This window comes from Rattus norvegicus, chromosome 17 (genome assembly GCF_021556685.1).
Source record: "Rattus norvegicus strain SHRSP/BbbUtx chromosome 17, alternate assembly SHRSP_T2T, whole genome shotgun sequence".
In the NCBI taxonomy this organism is placed as follows: Eukaryota; Metazoa; Chordata; class Mammalia; order Rodentia; family Muridae; genus Rattus; species Rattus norvegicus.
In genome coordinates, this window is record NC_141550.1 from 36,408,047 (window position 1) to 36,428,081 (window position 20,035).

Here is a 20,035-nt window from a genome sequence, read left to right on the forward strand (position 1 = left end):
CTCTGAGGTAGTGTCTGTCTTTGTCTCTGAGGTGTGTTTCCTGTAGGCAGCAGAATGCAGGGTCCTCATTGCGTATCCAGTTTGTTAATCTCTGTCTTTTTATTGGGGAGTTGAGGCCATTGATGTTGAGAGATACTAAGGAATAGTGATTATTGCTTCCTGTTATATTCATATTTGGGTATGAGGTTATGTTTGTGTGCTTTTCTTCTCTTTGTTTTGTTGCCAAGACGATTAGTTTCTTGCTTCTTCTACGGTACAGCTTGCCTCCTTATGTTGGGCTTTACCATTTATTATCCTTTGTAGTTCTGGACTTGTAGAAAGATAATGTGTAAATTTGGTTTTGTCATGGAATATCTTGGTTTCTCCATCTATGTTAATTGAGAGTTTTCCAGGATACAGTAACCTGGGCTGGCATTTGTGTTCTCCTAGGGTCTGTATGACATCTGTCCAGGATCTTCTGGCTTTCATAGTTTCTGGTGAGAAGTCTGGTGTGATTCTGATAGGTCTGCCTTTATATGTTACTTGACCTTTTTCCCTTACTGCTTTTAATATTTTTTCTTTATTTTGTGCATTTTGTTTTTTGACTATTATGTGACAGGAAGAGTTTCTTTTGTGGTCTAATCTATTTGGAGTTCTGTAGGCTTCTTTTATGCTTATGGGTGTCTCTTTCTTTAGGTTAGGGAAGTTTTCTTCTATGATTCCGTTGAAGAGATTTACTGGTCCTTTGAGCTGGGAGTCTTCACTTTCTTCTATACCTATTATCCTTAGGTTTGATCTTCTAATTGAGTCCTGGATTTCCTGTATGTTTTGGACCAGTACCTTTTTCTGCTTTACATTATCTTTGACAGTTGAGTCGATGATTTCCATGGAATCTTCTGCTCCTGAGATTCTCTCTTCCATCTCTTGTATTCTGTTGGTTAAACTCATATCTACAGTTCCTTGTCTCTTCTTTTGGTTTTCTATATCCATGGTTGTTTCCATGGGTTCTTTCTTGATTGCTTCTATTTCCATTTTTAACTCCTTCAACTGTTTGATTGTGTTTTCCTGGAATTCTTTCAGGGTTTTTTTGTGACTCCTCTCTATGTGCTTCTACTTTTTTATTTATGTTTTCCTGGAATTCTTTCAGGGATTTTTAGCGATTCCTCTTTGTAGGCTTCTACTTGTTCTCTAAGGAAGTTCTTCATGTCTTTCTTGAAGTCCTCCAGCATCATGATCAAATATGATTTTGAAACTAGATCTTGCTCTTCTGGTGTGTTTGGATATTCCGTGTTTGCTTTGGTGGGAGAATTGTGCTCCGACGATGCCATGTAGTCTTGGTTTCTGTTGCTTGGGTTTCTGCGCTTGACTCTCACCATCAGATTATCTCTAGTGTTACTTTGTTCTGCTATTTCTGATAGTGGCTAGACTGTCCTATAAGCCTGTGTGTCAGGAGTGCTGTAGACCTGTTTTCCTGTTTTTTTCCAGCCAGTTATGGGGACAGAGTGTTCTGCTTTCGGGCGTGTAGTTTTTCCTATCTACAGGTCTTCAGCTGTTCCTGTGGGCCTGTGTCTTGAGTTCACCAGGGAGATCACTTGCAGCAGAAAAGTTGGTCTTACCTGTGGTCCCGAGGCTCAAATTTGCTCATGGGGTGCTGCCTATGAGCTCTCCATGGTGGCAGCAACCAGGAAGATCTGTGCCGCCATTTCCGGGAGCTTCTGTGCACCAGGGTTCCTTCCAGATGGCGTTTGATGTTTTTCTCTGGCATCAGTGATGTGTGCAGAGTGCAGTCTCTTCTGGTTTCCCAGGTGTGTCTGCCTCTCTGAAGGTTTAGCTCTCCCTCCCACGGGATTTGGGTGCCGTGAACTGTTTATCTGGTCGGTCCCTTCAGGTTCTGGTGGTGTCTCAGATGCAGCGGACCTGCTGCTCCTGGGCCCTCCTCTATGGGAACCCAGAGGCCTTATACAGTTTCCTCTTGGGCCAGGGATGTGAATAGCGATGGGTAGTGTTGGTGGTCTCTTCAGCTCTGCAGCCTCAGGAGTGCCCACCTGACTAGGCGGTGAGGTCTCTGTCCCACGGTGTTTGGGAGCAAAGAGCTGCTGTGGGCAGGGATCCGCCGGTTTGGGACTCCCCCCGCTAAATACCAGAAGTGTGAAGAACAGATTTTTAATCCTTAGACTTAGTGTTTGTAGTATCCATGAGGGATGATTTAGTATTTCATGCAAATAATTTTTGACAGGACTGTTGTTATTCTCACTATAGATGGATGTTTGATTCAAATTTTATCTTATGTTGAAATCCAAAGGAGGAGTGGGGATGATTATAAGGAATAGGTGAGGAGGGAAGGGAAAGGATGAGGAAGAAGAGGAGGAAGAGAAGAAGAGGAAGGATGAGGAAACGAAGACAAAACTGGAGGAGAATCAAAGGAAGACAGAGGAGGAAGGAGAGGAGGATAAGAATAGGGGCGAAAGGAATTTTGTGGTTGAGGAGTAGGAGTAGGAGTCAGCAGAGTAGGAGATGAATGAGGAGGAGGAGAAGATGAGGAGAAAGAAAGGAGAATTGTGGTTTGTTAGGTCATTGTGGAAATAGTCCTCTGCTTCAGTTCAGTGACTCTACACTACACTCATAACTGTACTAAGTGTGTCCTGAAATGTTGATTTTAGTAAAATGTTTTCATTGAGCAGAAGCCTTGTATAATCGCTCCATGATTTTCCTAAGTCTAGTGTTCATACTTGATGGAAACATTCCAATAATTGGAATTTATTAAATTGTATTGCCAAATATCTCCCATAATATGTTACTATCGTCTACTTTGAAAATGTATATAAGTTGTTAGGAAATAGGTTAAATGGGAACAAATCATGTTCCATGATTTGTTGTGTCATCTTGTAGTATGTATATTGTTATCCAGCTCTAGTTCTGTGTCCTTCATTTCCTCTCATTTCAGCATATCCAGGTGCTACTGGACACTGGGTTGGAAGAATAAAGCAGAATGTAGAATATGTGGGCTCTGCAGGATCTTGTTTTAGTTCGGTGGTAGGCTTCCCTGAGGATATTTACTAAAGTAACTCTCTGAGAAGATGTTTGCTTATGCATATATCTTTTATGTGGGTGGGGCTGTGAGCCAGGGCTACATATATAGGAACCTTGGAGAGTAAGGTTGTTCTTAGGGTAGAGTTTCTTTGGCTGAGATTTAAGTTTCTGGGGATACCTCATTTGCATTGAGAGGCATTCTAGGAATTTGAACCAGTAATTTCTCCAGGAATTATATGACATCCCTCAGGTAAAGCATGGGCCAAGCTTCCCAGATCAGTCAGAGAAGAGGAAACCTCATTAAGTGAAGGTGTTTTCTTCTATTTTGTGCCAAGCTCAAGATTTCTGTCTGGACGAATGAATGACAGCAACCTTTAAATAGCAGGATTCAACTCTTTGGAAAAATCAATAACTTAGATGTTAAAACATACAAGGATTTTGCCAACTCCTCACATTTGAGGGAACCATCCTGAATTATACCAGAGTGGTGACATTTCATATGCACTTAAGAGGTCAGAGATTAAGGTATGGCATAGATCAGAGACTCCAAAGTCATCACAGTCAAAGTGGGGGAGTAGGACTGAAAATGAAAAGAATACTGCGTTTGAGTGAAAAAGATGTTCTAGGTGAGCATTGTTCCTGCCAGTTTGGTAAATTGTGTATATAGGAGATTCAAATATTTACATATAGAACCATCTAGATTTGCTTGACCTAGAATGTAAGCAATTCAATAGATTAAAGCAAAGATTATTGGAACAAAATTGAAATTATCAGCAAAGTAAGGGAGAAGGGAAGTAAAGCAGAACCTGGTACCTGATATTACGTTTAGAAAGAAAGATAGATTTAGGGTTCCTGGCATATCAATAACCATTTCTGCATCTGGGTCTCTCATTTAATTTAGGTCTTACAATCTTTTCCTTTCCTCTCTTTCCATAAGCTCTTTGTTGTAGAAAAGCAGCTCAACAACTCCACTTTCAATGTGGCTCAGCATTTAAATTATCACACAGTTTCACCTACTTTGAGGCAGTGGATGAAATGCAATACCTTCACTCGTCATGCTTTTACACTGTGAGGACATATTTTCTTTGGGATTGTAGCGGGCAGTTTGGATGTTATAATTTGTGTCCTTGTTTAGTATGTCTCTGTGTATGACCAAGCTGATTGTTAATAAAGAAAATTACTCATGGGCTTGAATTGCACCTCAATCTTCAGGTAAATTAGTTCTAATGAAGTTGACTTTCTGATCTACTCTGTATGTAGATGAACTGGAGAAAAATATAATTGGTAGAAATCTAATTGAGAGGCCAGCAGCCATGCAGATTCATGGCTATGAAGTGAGTGATTGAGAGATTCTTCTGAATCAGTGGGTAGATAAACTTTTTCTTCTTTTTTTAAATGTGGACTTATTGTTTATTCAACAGTTTTTTTCCATCTTTATTTACTTGGGTATTTCTTATTTACATTTTGTTTGTTATTCCCTTTCCTGGTTTCAGGGGTAAGATTCCCCAACCCCTCCCCTTCTCTATGGGTGTTTCCCTCACCATACTCCCCCCTAAACTGCCCTCCCCCCAACAATCACGTTCACCGGGGGTTCAGTCTTGGCAGGCCCAAGGGCTTCCCCTTCCACTGGTGCTCTTACTAGGCTATTCATTGCTACCTATGAGGTTGGAGCCCAGGGTCAGTCCATGTATAGTCTTTGGGTAGTGGCTTAGTCCCTGGAAGCTCTGGTTTGTTGGCATTGTTGTTCATATGAGGTTTCAAGCCCCTTCAAGCTCTTTCAGTCCTTTCTAAGATTCTGTCAACGGGGTCCCCTTCTTAGTTCAGTGGTTTGCTGCTGGCATTCGCCTATGTATTTGCTGTATTCTGGCTGTGTCACTCGGGAGAGATCTACATCCGGTTCTTTTCGATCTGTACTTCTTTGCTTCATCCAGCTTATCTAGTTTGGTGGCTGTATATGTATGGGCCACATGTGGGGCAGGCTCTGAATGTTGTTCCTTCTGCTTCTGTTCTAAACTTTGCCTCCTTCTTTCCTCCCAAGGGTATTCTTGTTCCCCTTTTAAAGAAGGAGTGAAGCATTTGCATTTTTGTCATCCTTCTTGAGTTTCATGTGTTCTCTGCATCTAGGGTAATTCTTTAAGCCACTTTTGTTTTTTTTTATCAATAAGACAACAAGAATAGATTGCATTGAATCCAAACAAGAAGAGACCTGTGATTAGATTCATTCTTTCTACCCATTCCCTTGCTAGCTGAGTATTCAGGGGAAGTACCAACTACCCACAATGTCCGGTTGTACCCCAGGACCTCCATTGTCCAGCTACCTCTTGACCATCCTTATCAGATCTGATGATCCAGATGCATACAGGTTAGATTCATTCTCTGCATCCATTGTGCGGCCCACCAAATCCTCTGTTGCACCCACAGATGCCTTGAGAGACCTGTTGATCCCCTAAAACTCTATAGTTCTGCCACTAGTGTGAAACCTCCCTCTTGAAAGACCTTACCTGTCATGTCCCAAGGGGCACAACCAACTGGAGGTAGACTTTCACTGCCCATCCACCCTGTGTTCCATTATCTAGTACCATACTACCCAGCAAAGGTATGCTGAACCAGAAACATGGCAATTAGGACACTGCTTACCAATTCCTACTACATCAGAAACATCAATGGACAACCAGAAGGCCAAAAGTCAGTGCAAGAACACAATCAACAAAATGTAGGGCAATATCACAACTTTGGAGAATATGTAACCTAATTTAGCAAGCTCTGGATATCCCAACACTACAAAAGCACAAGAAAACTACCTTAAATCCAGTTTTCTAGCAATGTTAGAAGCCTTTAAGAAGGAAATGAATATATCCCTTAAAAATGCATGAAAATACAATTAAGCATGTGAAGGAAGTAAATAAAACTGTTTAAATCTGAAAATGGAAATAGAAGCAGTAAAGAAAACACAAATTGAGGGAATCCTGGAGACAGAAATCCTAGGGAAGAGAACAGAAACAAGAGATGTAAACATAACCAACAGAATATAGGATATGGAAGAGAGAATCTCAGGTATAGAAATCAAGATAGAAGAAATCAGTCAAAGAAAATGTAAATCTAAAAAATCTCTGATATAAAACATCTAGGAAATCTGTGATACTATTGAAAGGACCTAACATAAGCATAATAGGAATATAAGTAGCTGAAGAGTCTGAGCTCCAAGGCCCAGAAAATATTTTCAGCAAAATCATAGAAACCTTTTCCAACCTAAAAGAAGTGATTCCTATAAACATATAAGGAACTTAGAGAACACCATTTATATTGGGCCAGGAAAGAAAACCCTTCTGTCACATAATAATCAAAACATTAAATATATACCACAAAGAAGGAATATTACAAACTTCAAGGGAAAAAGGCTAAGTAACATACAAAAGCAGACCAATCAGAATTGTACCCGATTTCTCAACAGAGACACTGAAAGCTAGAAGAGCCTGGACAGATGTTTTGCAGCTGCTAAGAAACCATAGATGCCAACGTAGATTACTACATCTCAAATTCTCAATTACCATAGATGGAGAAAACAAGATAGTTCAAGAAAAGGGGCATATATAAACATTTATCCATGAGCCGCAGTCCTACATAAAATTCTAGGAAAACTCCAACCGAAGAAGAATAGAAAACTCAGGAAATAAGTAATTCTTTACCAGCAAAAACAATAGAAGGGAGAAATACACACAAAACTCTCACACACACTTCAACAACATCAAAATAACAGGAGTTAACAATTATTGGCCATTAGTATATCTCAACATTAATGGAGTCAATTCCTGAAAAAAAAAAAGACACAGGCTAACAGGATGCATGCAAAATCAGGATTCTGCTGCATTCAAGAAACACATCTTCATAGAAGTTGGACATGGGTCAGAATAAATGTTTGAGAAAATGTTCTCCAAGAAAACAGACTCCAGAACCAAGCTGGAGTACCCATTCTAATATTAATATAATAGACTCTCAAACAAAATTCATCAAAAGAGATGGTGAATGATACTTCATACTCATCAAAGAATAAAAATTCACCAAGAGGACATCTCAATTCTGTACAGCTGTCCTCTAAAAACAAGGGAATCAACATTTCTAGAAGAAACATTACAAAAGCTTAAAACACATTGAGCCCCACACATTAGTAGTGGGTGACTTCAAATACCCTACTCACACTAATGGATAGGTCATTCAGACAGAAAATGAGCAGAGAAATAAAAACAGAAACAGATGTTATAACTCACCTGGACCTAACATATGTACAGAACATTTCACTAAAACACAAAGGAATATACCTTCTCCGTATCTCATGGATCCCTCTCTAAAATTGACCATATATTTGGTCACAAAGCAATATCATCAGTTTGAATCTTGCAGCAGAAGAAAATTGGAATAACTTCCTGTATCTTATCAGATCACCATGGATTAAAGCTGGACTTCAACAACAACAGAAACAACAGAGAGCCTACAAATTCATGGAAAACTCAGTCTTTGAGTCACGGAAGCAATAAAAAAATTGAAGACATTCTGGAATTCAATGAAAATGAAGACACAACATACACAAACTCTTGGAACACAATAGAAGCAGTGCTAAGAGGAAAGGGTATAGTAATAAGTTATTCCATAAAGAAATTATCATGCCAGCAATTAAAAGTACACCAGAAAACTCTAGGAAAAAAAAGAGGCAAACACAGCCAATAGGAGTAGATACCAGAAAATATTCAAACTCAGGGCTGAAATCAATCAATTAGAAACCAAGAAAAACAATACAAAGAATCAGTGAAACCAAGAGTTGTTTATTTGAGAAAATCAACAACTTTTAGTCAAATTAATTAAAACACAGACAGAACTTCAGGAACCCTGGAAAGGGCGTAACATTTGAAATGTAAGTAAAGTAATATATCTAATAAAAAATTAAAAACAAAGAACTTCTGGAGGTATCCCTGATCTCAAGCTATAGTACAGAGCAATAGTAATAAATACTGTATAGAATTGGAATAGAAACAGACAGGATGATCAGTAGAATCAAACTGAAGGCTCTGAAATAAACCCACATATTTGATTTTTCTCAAGGAAGGTAAACCAAATAATGGAAAAAGGAAGCATTTTCAGCCAATGGTTCTGGTCCAATCATATGTCTGCAAGTAGATCCATATTTATTACATACACAAACTCGAGTCCAAGTGGATCAAAGACCGCAGCATAAGAATACACTAAATCTAATAGAAGAGAAAATGGGGAATAACCATGAAACTTTTACTAAAAGATACAACTTCCTGTACAGAACACCAATGGTTCAGTTTCTAAGATCAACAATAAATGGACTCCATGAAGCTTAAAGGCTTCAGTACAGCAAAGGATATCATCAACAGGACAAAATGGCATCCTATAGATTGGGATGTTCACTAATCCTACATCCAAAATATACAAAGAACTCAAGAAATTAGACACTGAGAAATCAAATAACCCAATTAAAGAATGAGTACTGATCGAAATAGAGAATTCTCAACAGATGAATTTCTAATGGCCAAGAAACACTTAAAGCCATGCTCAACATTATTGATTAAGGAAATACAAATCAAAATTAGTATGAGAATCCTTATACCTGTTGCAATGGTTAAGATGGAAAAATCTCAAGTGCTAACACATGTTGGCTTGGATGTGAATCAAGTAGAACACTCCTCTATTGCTGATTGGAAATCAACTTGGTGGTTTCTCAGAAATCTGAGAATATTCTTCCTCAAGACCCAGCTATAACACTCTTGTGGATGTATCTAAAAGATGTCCCACAATACCAAAAGGACACTTGCTCAACTGTGTTCATAGCATCTTTGCTTGTACTAGCCAGAAATTGGAAACATCCTAGATGTTCAACTGAAGAATGTATAAAGAAAATGTGGTATATTTATGCAACAGAATATACTCAACTATTAAAAGGTAAAGATATCATGAAATTTGCAGGTAAATGGATGGAGCTTGAGACTATCACCCTGAGTAAGGTAATCAAGAGACAGAAAGAGACCTAGAGTATGCATTTACTTATAAGCAGACATAAAGTTATAGCCATATTATAATCCACAGACTCAAAGAAACTGGATAATAAGAAGGTCCTAAGGGAGGATGCACGAATCTCACTGAGTCAGGAAAACTAAGTAGTCATCAGAGACAGATGAAGAGAGGTAACTTGGTAGGAAAGGAGGAGAAGAGGGCTAGGGATGGTGATCACATGTGGAAATGAGAGGGCAGGGAGGGGGCTAGGAGTGAGAATGGAAATCAGTGGAAGATATTTACGAGATTAGTTTGAAGCTTGGGTTGAAGCCAATACAGGAAGGAGTCTATGGTGGTGATCCTGCCTGAGATTCGTAGAAGCAGGTGATATAGAGACTGAAGTGGCCATCTCCTGTAGCCAGGCAGGAGTTCCAGAGGGGTAGGGGGACATCCTCCATCAATCCACAATACCTTCAACCCAAATTTGTCCTTCCTACAAATGTGCAGGCATAAAGATGGAGCAGAGACTAAGGGAACAGCCAATCCATGGTTGCCCTTACTTGAGACCCATGCCATATTCAAAGCCAACCCTTTATACTATTGATGATTCTGTGCTATGCTTGTAAACAAGAACCTAGCATAACATTTCTGAGAAAGTTCATACAGCATAAGGTGGAGGCAGATACAAAGACCCACAGCCAAACATCAGATGTAGCTCAGTGAATTTTGTGGAATAGCAGGTGATAAAAGTGAGTAAGCTGCTGCTGGTGGTGGTGGTGTCAATGACACAACAAAAAGACCCACACAGACAACTAACTTGGGACCATGTGACCTCATAGAGCCTGAGCTACACACCATGGAGCATGCAGTTTCTAGATCTCCTATACATTTATAGTAAATGTGCAGCTTGGTTTACATTTGGGTTCATAACAGTAATAGTAATGGCTATCTAAGTCTCTGTTACGTTTCATTGGATCCCCTATTCCCAATTGGACTGCCTAGTTGTATCTCAGTGGGAGAGGATGTGCTTAGTTTTGCTGTGACTAGATGTCCCTGGTTAGGGTGGTTCCCAAATGGGGCTCCCTTTCTCTGAGAAGAAGGAAAAGGGACAATGGGAGGGAGGGATTTGTAAAGGTGGAATTGGGCGGAGAGGACCAGTGCTGTGATTAGAATGTAAAGCAATAAAAAAAATAAATTGAAAAACAAAACAAGGCAAAAAATCTGAGAAGAAGAAGGATCTAGCCAGGGAGGCTTTGATGATTAAAGACACTTTATCCTAAGTGATACCAATTTATAGTAACCTTACATATTGTCTTACTCAAGGCTTGTATTCCTGCACAAAACATCATGATCAAGAAGCAAGTTGGGGAGGAAAGGATTTATCCAGCTTATACTTCCACATTGCTGGTCATCATCAAAGGAAGTCAGGAAAGGATCTCATACAGGGCAGGAACTTGGAGGCAGGATCTGATGCACAGGCCATGGAGAGGTGCTGCTTCCAGGATTGCTTCCCCTGGCTAGATCAGCTTGTTTTCATATAGAAAACACAATGGGCCCCACTTTCTCCCGATCACTAATTGAGAAATTGCCTTACAGCTGGATCTCATGGAGGCATTTCCTCAAGGGAGGCTCCTTTCTCTTTCATAACTCCAATTGGTGTTTTGACACACAAAACCAGCCAGGACACACATGAATTAGGATTTTCCTTGAAGGAGGTACCTGCCACTAAGAGGGACTTCAAATCTTGGCTCATCAGACTGTGGTGTAAGAATTTTCCATCTTCTAATCTTCTATCAAAATGTGAGTGTGTTACATATATGGCAATCTTCTGGTAAGGGTGGTAGAAATGAGTAGTTCTTACATACTTCATCTCTTTCTTCTGTATTTTGATTCATGTGACATTGTCACAATTGGAAATGATTAGAAGCATTGGAGGATGAGGGGATAGTACTAAACAGTGTCCAGATGAAGTTCAAATTAGTCTAGCAGAGCCTTGGTAGAACCCCAGTAGAGATAATATTAGCTGTTCTAAGATGGTGCTGCATAGAGAAGAACTCAGACAAAGCATGGCAGAATACAGCCAGTGGAGATGCCATTTCTTCCTTGGATGCTAACACGTTCTGGACTGACAAATTCATGGAACTTCAGGATAGTGAGGTGCACAATACTAGCAGTTTTCTTTCTCAGTACAGTATGAAAATTGATTCATGGTGGGTGCTGGCTTTGAAAAAGTATACCATGATTTCCTTGTCTTGGTAAATTATGTCTCACTCACCAAGTCTACTCATTTGTCCTGCATTGACTCACAGTGTTTCTAACTCAAGTTGCTCCCATCTTACTTTGAAGGAAAACATTACTTCTTAAGTATTTGATAGGGATATCTCCATGCCTTTGATAGGTTTGCAATTAAGCGTACAAAAGAAATTTTACAAATTATTCTATTCAGACATAATATTTTAAAGCATTAGTTTTTAATAGCCTATGAGTCCCTTATTTCATAAATAGACATTGAAAAGGTATAAAATTAACAAAAACATTAAGAGGAATGGGTCCCTATAGCAGTAATTGTCCTATCTGGTTCTGAGCATTTCAGAACACATAGGATGGAGACTTAGCATTTTCCACGGATCATTTTGCACCTCAGGACCTTCACATGACTTGCAATCTTTTCTGCATCATAACTCACACAGCCAAGAAGGGCATGACAGAAGGTAAGGCGAGAGGGATTATTTAGCAGATGCAATGATGGAAGTCCAGCTGAGGCAGGGTTGTCCTCATCTTCCTCAAGTTCAAGACAAGCCTAATCAGCAAATGATAGGCATTTATTGAACATGGTATTAATAGTCTTCCATATTGCTTTTGAATATGGAATAAAGATTTGGGAGACACTTAGGAAAGCAAATATTCCACCAAAATATAGGTTTTTACGATCCTGGGGCAGGAGTATATCCCCTAAAGAAAAGATAAAGATTTCTACTTGATTGTAGATGTGTGTTTGACTAAGGACAGTAGAAGACCTAGTGTCAGCTTTCCTAAGAAGGATCTTTCTGTGTCTTGGGTATTTCTAAGGAACCCAGTTGTGCATCTTGATTTTGTTAGTACACTGTTTTCCTTTTCTTGCTTTCAATCAAATCTACCTCCCTCCTACTATGAGGAAACAAAGCCACAGAAATGATAAGGACTGCACTTAGTGGTTTTGATATGGACAGATCTGGGATGCTGTGATAAGATCTTCAAAATCTCAAAAGATCTTCACATTGTGAAGGAAGGATACTGTGTAAAGTGCTGTGAGGAGAAGTTACTGACTCCTGAGAGCTCTGGGTTGTGCATTTGATTTCAATACCTTTGAGAACGCTGGAGTGGCGCACAATTTCTCAGGGCATGAGGCTATCTATGCGTATGGCTATATTACACTCTCCCAAGAGAGAGATACTTCAAATGCATTGGTCTCTACCAGGGACCAGCTTTCATGAATGAGAAAAACCAAGTAATGAAAGGCAGGAACTTACCAGTTTGAGCAATGACTTGACTTCTTTTAGTACATTTGTGAGTCTTGTGAATTTTGCAGCTATTTTTCTGACATTAGATATGAAAGCTCCAACACCAGGAATTGATTTCAGATCATCCATATCTGCTGCTGCCTCACTCAGGGTGTTGTTCCAGCCAAGGAGTGTATCTATGGTCACTTTCAAGAGGACTTCAGACTAGGTAAACATTGAGAATCAAATTAAGTATAGAACTGCAGGAAGAATTGCATATGATACCTACAGTAGTATTCTTAGGCTGTGTTATACAATTTTTCAGGATCATATGCTGCAGTGTTAGTAGAGTACTTGGTGAGTACTTAAACATGGAATAGCTCTTAATAGATATTCCCTTCTCTCACTTTCTTTCACATTTTCAATTATTGATATGCATGCAAATATACAGAATGTGAATAGGAGATGTGCAAAATATTTAAAGAACACAGATTACATGTGGTGCATGTCCATATATTTGATGAGTTACTAAAGACATTAATATTGGTTATGTCAAGGAATAGATTGGAAAACTGTATATTATTCCTATTTAGAAGATTATAATATGCCAATACTGCATCAGTCTCTTGTGAAACACATGCAGTATTTTGCAAGATGTCCTTTCAAAGACCAAGGAGGAGGCAGCCACATCAGCTGAGAAGTGTTCTTTTTCCTTGGATTGCCCAGTTTTCTGTTTTTTAAATTTTAAAATTTTAAATCTTTATTTCTGTCATGAACTGCAGTTTGGCAGATCCAGTGCACTTCTTCTGTTGATCTGATTATTTGAGGAAAAAATTGCACTGAGGACTCACCTGAATCTCTTGTTCTTGTATTGTGATATTTGAAACAGGGAGGGAATAATTGGAGCACACCAGGGGGATTGTGTTCGAGAAGCCTGAAACTGAAGAGTATTCTTTATCCTGGAAATCATGAGAACATTCACAGAATTGGGGAACAGAGTTAGTGAATTCATGTCCTGGACAATAATGTTTGATCTTGCTTACTACTACAGGATGAGCACCATATATCATATATAAATTAAGGAATGAGGAAAGTGAAGCATTGGTGTAGTTAGTGTGTTATAGCTGTAATCTCACTTTCCCAGCTCCTTATTTTAGCCTACTAAATTTCTTCCTTCCTTCCTTCCTTCCTTCCTTCCTTCCCTCCTTCCTTCCTTCCTCTCTTTCTTTCTTCCTTTCTTTCTTTCTTTCTTTCTTTCTTTCTTTCTTTCTTTCTTTCTTTCCTTCTTTCTCTCTTCCTCTCTTTCTCTCTTTCTTTCTTTCCACCTTAGGAAGTTGTTTTATGATGTGAACATGTCTGAATGGAGATTGACCATAAAAACTAACAAACAAGAAAATGAAATATGCAAGAATACACATAAAACCATGACTAAGCTAAGTAGAGAAATACTTGTTTATTCATTTAAAGGTCAGCAAACAGTGTTATACTTAAGTTCTAGTATATTGCAAAAGAACTTTTATCTGTCTTTGTTGACAGTAACACTGAATGAGTTATTCATCACTTTACTGCCAGGTCACAAAGAAACTATGGCTAAAGTCACTCAATACCCATGGCTCCTCCCAGCAATGGTCACTATGGCCCTTACCCTAAATATCTTCAGCTGCTTGGCTGTGCTTTGCTTCCCTTTCCCTAGCTTAGCATTTCTTTAGAAACTTGTGACAGTCACTAGGTGCTCTCTTGCTTCTTGACTTGCCTTGGCCTCTTTTCTCAGCTCTCTCTTGGCTTCATGTTTGTGTCCCACTTTCTGTTGCTTCTCCTTTTGTTATTTATTTATTTATTTTAATTTTCAGTACTTATTTATCTATTTACATTTAAATATTTATATGTTTACCAATGCACAATGTCTCTCCCTGAAGCCCTTCCCTTTTCTTCTGAGAACTTAGTGTTCCCTCTGAGTATCCCCCTCAGCCCCACTCTGGCACATCAAGTCTTTGGCAGATTAGGAACATCCTCTTCCATTGAGAGCTTACTAAATTCTTCAATTTATTTTTCTCTTGGTTTTGCATGTTTTCTAAAGAGTTTTTATTTGACAATAAGAAGGTAAAGAAATGAAACTACTAAACACTTGATCTTTAATGATGCTCTTTCCTAGAATATACATATCTGTTTTTGGGAATCATTGGTTTCCTGTTATTTCAGTTATCAATTGCTATTATCATTCAGTGCATGCACCTTGACAATAATAATTTCCTGCAAAATTCGAAGTATAATTTGCTGATTGTATTTGAATCAGACATTAGAAACTCAAGCACCACATTTTCAGAAATACTATACAATGAAGAACTAAAATGTAAAACAGATAATATACTTTATGTTTACATATTATTTATTGACATTGCATTTTAATCAATATACTATGTAAAATGCTTATGTAAATGTTATAGTGAGCAAAATTTTAAAGATTAATGAATTATTAAGGATCCTAAGAAACTGTAAGACTATACATCAAGAATGCAGAATAAAAGAAATTTGAATAATTAAACAGGACATCATGAGTGTGCTAGTGTACATATGAGAGGCTTTCATGGCAAGGTCACTGTTGTTTGAAGTCCTTGTCTATGTTGCCACCTTAACTGACTTGGAGGGGTCAACAATATCCTTCAGAGCACCTTCAACATAATACAGGGTCTAGTTATACTTGGAAAGCTGTTTTCTTTAGAGTTATAAGCTTATATCTTAAAATGAGTCCCAAATCTGCGGATTTCTGGGAAGCTCCTATTCTTACAATTATTACTACCACTATTGATTTTCTCCTCCTGCATTATTTCTTTCATTTTATTTCTGATTACTTCAAGCCATACCCTAGAACAGTTCTGCGTTCTTGGGTTATCTGCTTTGCACTAAGTGAAACATGCTGACAGAAACTGGCCCCTAGCACCCAAAAGAGGAATGCTGAGACTGTTTTCAGCCATGGATTTTAGGGCTTTGTGTAACAAGGGGAAATATTCTAATTAAAAAAAGTAGAAACACCAAAATATGTTTTAGAGAAAAAGAGTTACTTAAAGACATTTCCCCCTTAAATGTATAGATTTCATCAAACTATTTTGGTTTTTTCATTCTTCCTCAGTGGCAAATGACTAATTGTGCCTGTGTAGGTATATATTATATAATATTTACATCACAGTGCTTCTCCCCTGAGCTGAAGTACTGCCCAAATATTGTTTGACAACTCCCATTTAGAAAAGTCAGGATTTAGTGAGGTACTTACAAACTGATTGAATATTTCAGAAGTGAGACGATTGGTGTTCTCAGATATGCTGTGTGCCTGATTAAGCAAGTTCTCAAGAGTCAGCTGGCATTGCCCATTTATTACTTCACACATGGGCAAAGAGACCACATTCTCCCAGAGAAGCAGGTTTGACAATAGCAGTATCAGGAGTGCCCCTGGCATAAAGAAAGAAGTTACTTCCATGATCTATCCATGTGAAGTTACAAGTATCACCCTGTCCAGGGAGGCCTAATCAAGACACAGAGCACTTCCTTGCACAACCTAGTACATTTGAGCTGACTTGGGAAAACAAACATCATCCACTGTGAAAATTACCTCAATTCTCTATCCTTCATGCTATGATAAGACAAGGTGCTAAGACCTGTGCTCTGATCACATGTACCTTTCAAATTTGTGACAATGATTTGTGCTGATTCCATCACCAAAGCACTTTTGGCACATAGTCCTCTAAAATGTTAGTAGTTTGGATTGCAAGAGGAAAGATCAAGTATGTGCCACATTAAAAAGGTTTTTAAGCATTAGGGATGGTGACCAGAGAACTTTCAGAAATAAACATATGAGGAACAAGCTGGGGTGTGATTTATAAATTGTTTACCATAAAGTATGAAGACTAGAGCCACAATCTCTTGAATCTAAGCAAAAGCCTGGTGGGGGTTGAAGCCCTTGGCAAGTCCAAACTTCTTATGAGGCAGAGACAGGTAATCCCTAGAGAAAGCTGGATAAAAAAACTAGCCTTACAGGTAGATTGGGATTATTGTTGAGATGATTCAGGGAATAAGGAGGATGATCTATTAAAGATGATTCTTGACATAAACCTCAGGCCTCCAAGGATCACACATGCATGAGAAGATTATACATGCACATATAAATCAGATGCAGGGGCACTCCTGAGGCTGCAGAGCGGAGGAGACCACCAACACTGCCCACCCCTGCCCACATCCCTGGCCCAAGAGGAAACTGTATAAGGCCTCTGGGCTCCCGTAGGGGAGGGCCCAGGAGCGGCAGGACCCCTGCGCCTGAGACACCGCCGGAACCTGAAGGAAACAGACCGGATAAACAGTTCTCTGCACCCAACTGCCATGGGAGGGAGAGCTAAACCCTCAGAGAGGCAGACATGCCTGGGAAACCAGAAGAGACTGCACTCTGCGCACATCCAGATGCCAGAGGAAAACACCAAACGCCATCTGGAACCCTGGTGCACGGAGGCTCCCGGAAAGAGTGGCGCAGATCTTCCCGGTTGCTGCTGCCGAGGAGAGGACTTAGGCAGTACCCCACGAGCAAACTTGAGCCTCCGGACCACAGGTATGACCAACTTTTCTGCTGCAAGTGACCTGCCTGGTGAACTCCAGACACAGGCCCACAGGAACAGCTGAAGACCTGTAGATAGGAAAAACTACATGCCCGAAAGCAGAACACTCTGTCCCCATAACTGGCTGAGAGAAAACAGGAAAACAGGTCTACAGCACTTCTGACACACAGGCTTATAGGACAGTCTAGCCACTGTCAGAAATAGCAGAACAAAGTAACACTAGAGATAATCTGATGGCAAGAGGCAAGCCCAGGAACCCAAGCAACAGAAACCAAGACTACATGGCATCATTGGAGCCCAATTCTCCCACCAAAATAAACATGGAATATCCAAACACACCAGAAAAGCAAGATCTAGTTTCAAAATCATATTTGATCATGATGCTGGAGGACTTCAAGAAAGACGTGAAGAACTCCCTTAGAGAACAAGTAGAAGCCTACAGAGAGGAATCGCAAAAATGCCTGAAAGAATTCCAGGAAAACATAAATAAACAAGTAGAAACCCATAGAGAGGAGACACAAAAATCCCTGAAAGACTTCCAGGAAAACACAATCAAACAGTTGAAGGAATTAAAAATGGAAATAGAAGCAATCAAGAAAGAACACATGGAAAAAACCCTGGATATAGAAAATCAAAAGAAGAGAAAAGGAGCTGTAGATACAAGCTTCACCAACAGAATACAAGAGATGGAAGAGAGAATCTCAGGAGCAGAAGATTCCATAGAAATCATTGACTCAACTGTCAAAGATAATGTAAAGCGGAAAAAGCTACTGTTCCAAAACATACAAGAAATCCAGGACTCAATGAGAAGATCAAACCTAAGGATAATAGGTATAGAAGAGAGTGAAGACTCCCAGCTCAAAGGACCAGTAAATATCTTCAACAAAATCATAGAAGAAAACTTCCCTAACCTAAAAAAGGAGATAACCATAGGCATACAAGAAGCCTACAGAACTCCAAATAGATTGGACCAGAAAAGAAACACCTCCCGTCACATAATAATTAAAACACCAAACGCACAAAATAAAGAAAGAATATTAAAAGCAGTAAGGGAAAAAGGTCAAGTAACATATAAAGGTAGACCTATCAGAATCACACCAGACTTTTCGCCAGAAACTATGACGGCCAGAAGATCCTGGACAGATGTCATACAGACCCTAAGAGAACACAAATGCCAGCCCAGGTTACTGTATCCTGCAAAACTCTCAATTAACATAGATGGAGAAACCAAGATGTTCCATGACAAAACCAAATTTAAACAATATCTTTCTACAAATCCAGCACTACAAAGGATAATAAAGGGTAAAGCCCAACATAAGGAGGCAAGCTATACCCTAGAAGAAGCAAGAAACTAATCGTCTTGGCAACAAAACAAAGAGAAGAAAAGCACACAAACATAACCTCACATCCAAATATGAATATAACAGGAAGCAATAATCACTATTCCTTAATATCTCTCAACATCAATGGCCTCAACTCCCCAATAAAAAGACATAGATTAACAAAATGGATATGCAACAAGGACCCTCCATTCTGCTGAATACAGGAAACACACCTCAGAGACAAAGACAGACACCACCTCAGAGTGAAAGGCTGGAAAACAACTTTCCAAGCAAATGGTCAGAAGAAGCAAGCTGGAGTAGCCATTCTAATATCAAATAAAATCAATTTCCAACTAAAAGTCATCAAAAAAGATAAGGAAGGACACTTCATATTCATCAAAGGAAAAATCCACCAAGATGAACTCTCAATCCTAAATATCTATGCCCCAAATGCAAGGGCACCTCCATACGTAAAAGAAACCTTACTAAAGCTCAAAACACACATTGCACCTCACACAATAATAGTGGGAGATTTCAACACCCCACTCTCATCAATGGACAGATCATGGAAACAGAAATTAAACAGAGATGTAGAAGACTAAGAGAAGCATGAGCCAAATGGACTTAACAGATATTTATAGAACATTCTATCCTAAAGCAAAAGGATATACCTTCTTCTCAGCTCCTCATGGTACTTTCTCCAAAATTGACCATATAGTTGGTCAAAAAACGGGCCTCACCCGCGGATCCCGGCCCGCAGCAGCTCTCTGCTCCCAGACCCGGTGAGAGAGAGACCCAACCGCCTGGTCAGGTGGGCACTCCTGAGGCTGCAGAGCGGAAGAGACCACCAACACTGCTCACCCCTGCCCACATCCCTGGCCCAAGAGGAAACTGTATAAGGCCTCTGGGCTCCCGTGGGGGAGGGCCCAGGAGTGGCAGGACACCTGCCTGAGACACCGCCGGAACCTGAAAGAAACAGACCAGATAAACGGTTCTCTGCACCCAAATCCCGTGGGAGGGAGAGCTAAACCTTCAGAGAGGCAGACAAGCCTGGGAAACCAGAAGAGACTGCTCCCTGCACACACATCTCGGACGCCAGAGGAAAAAGCCAAAGACCATCTGGAACCCTGGTGCACTGAGGCTCCTGGAAGGGGCGGCACAGGTCTTCCTGGTTGCTGCCTCTGCAGAGAGCCCCTGGGCAGCACCCCACGAGCGAACCTGAGTCTCGGGACCACAGGTAAGACCAAATTTTCTGCTGCAAGAAAGATGCCTGGTGAACTCAAGACACAGGCCCACAGGAACAGCTGAAGACCTGTAGATAGGAAAAACTATATGCCCGAAAGCAGAACACACTGTCCCCATAACTGACTGAAAGAGAGGAAAACAGGTCTACAGCACTCCTGGCACACAGGCTTATAGGACAGTCTAGCCACTGTCAGAAATAGCAGAACAAAGTAACACTAGAGATAATCTGATGGCGAGAGGCAAGCCCAGGAACCCAAGCAACAGAAACCAAGACTACATGCCATCATCGGAGCCCAATTCTCCCACCAAAACAAACATGGAATATCCAAACACACCAGAAAAGCAAGATCTAGTTTCAAAATCATATTTGATC

The 20,035-nt window shown here is 39.9% G+C and overlaps 1 protein-coding gene across 1 annotated transcript in view; it reads right to left on the reverse strand.

Annotated features, from left to right (window-relative positions):
* Prl5a2 (prolactin family 5, subfamily A, member 2) overlaps nt 1-20,035 on the reverse strand; it is an 82,841-nt gene that overhangs the window by 52,282 nt on the left and 10,524 nt on the right. The window contains 1 exon segment of the mRNA NM_001044702.1: nt 15,766-15,941. Coding sequence (NP_001038167.1) covers nt 15,766-15,941 — 176 coding nt within the window.